At 72.9% G+C, this 6148-nt stretch overlaps 2 protein-coding genes across 3 annotated transcripts in view; both read right to left on the bottom strand.

Moving 5' to 3' along the window:
• Positions 1 to 1312, bottom strand: part of CRELD1 (cysteine rich with EGF like domains 1) — a 4320-nt gene extending 3008 nt beyond the window's left edge. Inside the window, exons 1-4 of the mRNA XM_042799789.1 lie at positions 1112 to 1312; positions 470 to 552; positions 272 to 382; positions 78 to 169 (exon numbers count right to left, since the gene is read on the bottom strand). Of these exons, the coding sequence (XP_042655723.1) occupies positions 78 to 169; positions 272 to 382; positions 470 to 552; positions 1112 to 1312 (487 nt within the window). The remainder of the gene's footprint in view (positions 1 to 77; positions 170 to 271; positions 383 to 469; positions 553 to 1111) is intronic.
• Positions 1313 to 1939: 627 nt separating this feature from the next.
• On the bottom strand, positions 1940 to 6064 carry IL17RC (interleukin 17 receptor C). 2 transcript variants are annotated; one of them, XM_042799844.1, is made up of 17 exons: positions 5833 to 6064; positions 5735 to 5756; positions 5276 to 5646; positions 4965 to 5076; positions 4849 to 4893; positions 4552 to 4703; positions 4303 to 4362; positions 4075 to 4129; positions 3791 to 3975; positions 3667 to 3717; positions 3548 to 3593; positions 3325 to 3437; positions 3174 to 3242; positions 3047 to 3104; positions 2824 to 2919; positions 2704 to 2742; positions 1940 to 2525 (listed from the first exon to the last, which is right to left on the bottom strand). In XM_042799844.1, exons 1-17 carry the CDS (start codon positions 5929 to 5931, stop codon positions 1963 to 1965), a joined length of 2136 nt encoding a protein of 711 aa, XP_042655778.1. In that variant the 5' UTR covers positions 5932 to 6064; the 3' UTR covers positions 1940 to 1962. The 2 variants fall into 2 exon arrangements, with proteins under 2 accessions (XP_042655778.1, XP_042655779.1); XM_042799845.1 differs by having other exon boundaries at positions 4552 to 4691; positions 5833 to 6063.
• Positions 6065 to 6148: the final 84 nt, after the last annotated feature.

Raw genomic sequence — 6148 nt, 5'->3', positions numbered from 1 at the left:
GGGCAGCGTGCCGGGGGGCCCCTCCAGCCCGGGCCCCCCCCCCCCCCCAGCATCCCACTCGTGACGCAGCTACTCACGCCGGCAGTCGGGGCCGTAGGTGCCGGGCAGGCAGCAAAGAGCCAGCCTGTCCACGCACAGCCATCGGAAGAAGTCGGGGTGCTGCTGGCGCCTGGGGGAGGGGGGGGCACATGGTGCTCAGCCCCCTGCCATCCCCCCTGTGTGCCCCCCCCCCCCCACACCCCCGCTTCTGTGTCCTCGCCCCCAGACTCACTCGTGGAACCACCACCGCTCCACGTGCTCCTCGCTCTGCTCCAGCAGCTGGTGGCAGGCGAAGTCCGAGGGGGTGCAGACGCCCTCCAGCACCTCCAGCAGACGGGTCTCGCTGCGGGGACAGGGTCAGCGTGGGGACGTGTCCCCCCGGGGCAGCAGGGCCCCCCCCAGACACCCCCTGCACCTGCGGGGCACCCACCTGTGCTGGTACTTGGCCAGCTTCTCCTCCTCCCAGGCTGTGTTGCCCCCTCCAAAGCCCTCGTGCTCCGTCCGCTCCAGACCCTGGGCATATCGGGGAGGGGACAGCACAGGCGTGGGACCTCCCCCCTCACCCCCCATAGCCCACCTCCCCTTAGGGTCGTCCCCCCCCCAGGCCATGCCACCCTCCTCACCCCAGGGACACGTCACCACAGGGACCCACCACCCTCTCCCCAAAGCAGAGCCCAGGCACCGTGCCACCCCCCCACACTCCCTCGGGATGCTGGGGGAGGCGCCCCCCCCCCCCCAATGTTCCCCCAGGCCAATCCCCCCCCAGCTCTGGGACCCTGTCAACTCCTTCCTCCCCCCACCCCCAGCCAGCGCTCCCCCTGGGTCCCCCCCCTCCAAAATCCCCTTTGTCCCTGTTCACCCGTCAACCCCCAAAGTGTGACACCCTGTGCCGGGCCACCCCCCCACCCCCGGTGTCTGTCACCCATGGGAGCCCCCCACGCCACTGCTCCCCTCGCCTTTATCCCAGCCCCCCTCCATCATGCCTCCACGTCCCGCCCACGCCACGGACACCCCCCACGCCCCCCCCCCCGCGTGTGTGCGCGTGTGTGCGCGTGTCCTCCCATCCCCGCACCCTGCTGAAGCTGTCGGCGAGGCCGCGGCAGGCTCGGCAGGGCTCGGCCCCGTCCCGGTCCGAGTCCGGCTGGGCGCGGGCGACCGCCAGCAGGACCCCCCCGAGGAGGACGGCCGCCAGCAGGGTCCCCCCCAGCCCCGGCCCCCCCCGCCGCGCCGGTAACGGCGGCAGCGCAGCCCCCCGGCGCCGCCGCGGCCCCATCCTCCCCCGCCCCGCCCCGCCCCGCCCGCACCACGTGGGCCGCGCCCGCTGACTCAGCGCCCACCGCCCCGGCCAATGGCTGCGCGCCCGCTGCCGCCGGCCCTCCCGCTCCCAGCCAATCCGCGACGACCGGCGGCGCCCCGCCTCCCCGCGCCTTAAAGGGGCTGCGGCCAAGGGCAAGCGGCAGGGGGGTGCGTAGAGGTCGTGGCCGGTGACACCCCCCCCCCCCCGCGTGGGGCAGGAGCGGCGCCCCGGAACGCACCGGCACCGCTCCCGCCTGGCCTGGGCGAGGCCTTCAACCCCCCGACCCACTTGGGCTGCTCCCCATCACTCCGCCTCCGCCAAAGCTGCCCAGGTCACCTTCCCCTCCCCACCAATCCAGACTGGTCCAGCTCCCTCTCACCACCCCAAAATTTGCCCAGTTCCCCCTCATCCCCCTTCTGAACTGCACTAGTTCCCCTTCACCACCCCAAACCGGCCCAGTTCCCCTCTCCAACCAAACCAGCCCACTTCCCCTCTCCAGCACTTCCTCCGCCAACCCCCGCCGTTACCTCCCCATCACCCCTCTCCAGTCCTCCCCAGTCCCCACTCCCCCCCCAGCACACAGCACCGGGGCTGGACTCACTCTCAGCAAAAGCACCATCACCTCTTTATTCCCCGAGCGCCCGCCGCAGCCCCTCGGCCACCACCGCCACGTACGGCTCCGGCCACCGGCCCCGCCGCCGACCGGGTGCCGCCAGCGCCCGCAGGAAACCCCCCGTCTCGCTGGGCAGCGCAAAAGCGGGGGCTGCCCGCAGTGCCGGGGGCACCGCCGGCACCAGGGCCTCCAGCCGGGCCACCACGTAGCACCCGGCGCCCGCCGCCAGCGATGGCATGGCACAGGAGAGAGCCGCTGCAAACACCTCACAGGGCGCTGTGCTGGGGACATCAGGGGGGTCCGGCACGGTCCTGGCCTCAGCGTCCCACCGGCGTGCGGCCGCCGCGGCCGCAGGGGAGAGGAGGAGGATGACGGTGTCACCGTCCCGCAGCGCCCGGCGGTGCTGGGCGTGCAGCCAGGGCAACGGCCCCCACGCCGCCGCCCCGCTGCCACCCCCCGGCGCTGCCGCCGCGGCCAGCCCCAGCGGGCGCAGGGCCGACAGCAAGGTGCAGGCTGCCCGCTCCGCCGCCGGCTCCACCGCGTGCACCAGCAGCGCCCGTCGGCCTCGCAGCGGGGCTGGGTGGGGAGGGGGGACACGGTCGGTGCCCAAACCCTCCCTGGGCACCCTATACCCGCCATATGGGACCAGCCCTGATGGGGGACCCCCCACACACACTCTGTCCCCTGACCCTGCAGGGAAGGCACGGACATCCCTGCCGACCCAACCGAGACCCTGAGCTCGCCCCATGCTCACCCTCGGAGCCATAGTCAGCCCTTAGGGACTTCAGCCAGCCTGTGAGGAGGAGAAGCAGTGAGGAGGGGTCCCCGAGGGGGTCCCCAGGCCAGGCACAGCCCCCAGACAGGCACTGCTCACCTTTCACGTCTTCCTTCTTCAGTAGGAGCAAGAGCAGGAGGCAGGCAGCCCCCAGCAGCACTCCCATCCACGCCAGCGCCCAGCGGGCACGCCGGTCTGTGGGGTGGGGGTCAGCGTCCGCACAGGACCCCCAGCACCTCCTGAAGGTCCCCACGGGGTGGGTGCCTTCCCCCAGCCCCACGCCTGCCCCCCCCTCTGCCCCAGCACAGCCGGGAACACTCACACTTGTGCAGGGGACAGGCCCAGAGGGTGCCGCCGGTGCTGTTCTCGGGGTGCCAGATCTGCGGGCACGGGGACAGGTCAGACACTGCCGGCTCCTTGCCCGCTGCCCGCCGGCTGCCCGCACTGACCTGCCTGCACTGCCCCGCCGTCACATCCCGCCGCAGCTCCCGCTCCAGCAGCCCCGGGTGCCCCGCTCCCTGCGACAGCGGCGGGGGGTCAGCCAGCTGTGCCACCGGTGCCGCCGCCGCCGCCGGGGATGCGGGGGTCCCCATCCCTTACCGTGCTGGTGAAACTGGCGAGAGGCGTGCAGGCGCCCCGCTCCAGGGCGCACAGCGAGGCGTTCCCCCCGTGCTCCAGCAGCAGGACGTCGTCAGGGCGGCCAGGCAGCGCTCCTGGGGATGTGGCAGGGCGCTGAGGGAGGGCACAGCGCGGCAAGGGGAGGCCAAAGTGGGGGGCTCACCCCCTAGCTGGAACCCCGCACTCCCACCCCAGCAGTACTCACGGTCCCGCAGGCACTGGGTCAGCTGGACCTGCCCGCCGCTCCACACCTGCCCCAGAGAGTGGGTTAGCAGTGCTTGGGGTTGCCCGTGGGGCAGCCCGTGGGGTGGAGGAGCGTCCTACCTGCACACAGAGGTTGGGGTGCGGCTTCAGCCCCCCAAACTCCTGAGGTCCCTGCAGGCGGAAGGGATGCTCTGTCAGTGCCACCCGCCACCGTGCCGCCGGCGCCCCGCAGAGCCCCACTCACCTGCCCCACGGCGAGCTGCTGCAGGCCGGGCAGGGCTTGGCAGGGCCCTGCAGGCACTGGCTGCCAACAGGGCACCAGTTTGGCCAGGAGGTCACAGGGGGACGAGAGGGAGCAGGTCAGTGACCGGCCCCCAACATGCAGGACCAGCTGGCTGCGCGCCCACAGCCGTTCCCAGGCCTCAGCGTCTGCAGCAGTACAGGGAGAGGGGTGTCACCCCATGTGGTGTCTCCTTGGGTCCCCCTGTGTCCCGGCCACCCCATGCCGCAGCCCTGCGGTGCAGGTACCGTGGGAGAAGGGGCACAGGGTGGCCCGCAGTGGGTCCTGGGTCTCCGGCCAAACCTGGTGGGGTGGGAGAGAGAGAAGAGAGAAAAAAAAACAATATTTGGGGTATCCACGCTGTGATCATGAGCCAATTATCCCTCTCAGGATGCAGAAGGGGGACGCACAGTGCCTGGAGTCCCTCTGCTTTGTGGCAGCCCTGCCACCCCCGCGGCACCCGTCCAGGCACCCACCTGAAGGCAGAGGCAGGGCAGCACCTCGTCGGTTGGCAGGCTGTAGTTCATGGGGCTGCTCTGCCACCGGCAACCAGACGTGGGTCACCTCGTGGCAAAGAACCCCCGGCAGGGTCACCCGCTCCCAGGGGACCCTCTCCCAGCACCCTGCCTGTAACACAGACACCGCTTCCCGAGGATTGGGGGGGTAGGGGGCAGCGGCCAGAGTCTGGCCAGGGTGCGGGGGTTAAGGAAGGGGCTCATACTCACCGCGGTCACTGCACGCCCCGGCCCACCGGTGCCGTGGCTCTGGTTGCGGTAGAGCCGGAGGGTGTAGCTGTGCCCTGCTGCGGCCCCCTGCACCTCCACGACCACCTCCTTTGGCCCCGAGGAGACCCGCAGCCTGGGCACTGCACCGGAGGCTGCTCAGGGCACCCGGCACCGTGGCACAGGGCACGGGCACCCCGGGGGTCACCCTCTCCCCCTGGCATCCACCGCCCAGGTCTCCCCAGGGGACAAGGTGGGGGGGTCTCAGCGCTGTCACGGCTGGGGGACACCAGCACCTACCTTGGCACTGGGGGACGGCAGCCTGTGCTGCGGGCCACGAGCAGTCTGTGGGAACAGGGGGGTCAGTGGACAGGGGGGACGGGGCCGCCACGACGGGGCATGCCGGGGGGGCTCACCTGGCACCCACTGCCGCTGGCTCAGCCTCCGGTGGCCACGCGAGTTGGTGTACGCCGTGACGTGGAGTTCAGAGCCCAGCGGCGCTGTGAAACACCGGTAGGTCACCCAGCCCTGGGGAGGAAAACCACCACTGCGCTGCGGCGAGGCACCGGCACCACCAGCGCCCACCTCCCCGGGGCACGGGGAACAGGACCAGCACCGCGCCGCGGAGAAGACGCGCTGGCGCCCGCACCCACGTCCCCACGCACCGCAGCACCCGGGGACTGCCGGTGCTGGGGGCACCCACCCCCAGCGCCCTGCATCTACGTACCAGGGGTTGGCCGGGCAGCGTGGGGGGCAGAAGCGCCCGGACCTCCACGGCCACGCAGCGGGAGAAGGCGTACGCGTGCCCGGAGAGCAACAGCAGCCCGGTGATGTTGGGCTGGGACGAGGCGGCCCCATCCGCTGTTGACCGCTGTTCTCCCTCGCTGCCATCCTCCACCCCGGGGCTGCCCGGTGGCGTGGGGTGGCGGGGGTCACCGGTGCCGGTGCCGGGCGCCCCGGCCAGGCGCAGGCGTGCCTCCAGGCAGGGCGAGCAGGCCGTGGGGCCGGTGCAGCGCAGCGCCGGCTCCAGCCGCAGCCGAGCCAGGGTCAGCCCGTGGCTGGGTCCCGGTGGCTCCGTCCCGCACAGCACATCGGTGTCTGGTGGTGGAGGGGGGGAGACAGCGGGTGGTGTGGGACCCCAGACCCCGGGTGGGCTGGGGGCGACGGCAGCAGCGGTGGCACTTACCCAGGAGGCGGCAGGCGAGGCCCTGGGGGGAGGCGGGAGTGGGGCCGGTGGCGGTGCCGGGGTGCCCGGCCACCCGTGTGCCGGCGACGCAGACCCACCTGGGAGCAGGTCAGGGTGTCGTGGGGGGGCTGGCGCCCACCCATCGCCCCCGCCGCCACCGCCGCCGCCACCGCCAGCAGCTCCCACAGCGCGCGCATGGCGGGGCCGGGGCCGTGGGGCGCCCCGGCCCCACGCCGTCCACTCCCGACGGCCCCGCTCCCGGCTCCACGGGCCCCACCGCCACCGCCGGCTCCCGCTTCCTGCTCCGATCCCGGACACCCGGGTCTTAGCGCGGCGACCGCCCCGGGGTGGGGCCTCCCCGCTCCCGCACCGACCCACGGACAGGCTCCGCGTCCCGGCACCACCGGGAGGACT

Source organism: Tyto alba, unplaced genomic scaffold (genome assembly GCF_018691265.1).
Source record: "Tyto alba isolate M040663 unplaced genomic scaffold, T.alba_DEE_v4.0 Super-Scaffold_3, whole genome shotgun sequence".
NCBI lineage: Eukaryota > Metazoa > Chordata > Aves > Strigiformes > Tytonidae > Tyto > Tyto alba.
This window is presented reverse-complemented; position numbering and strand designations above follow the sequence as displayed.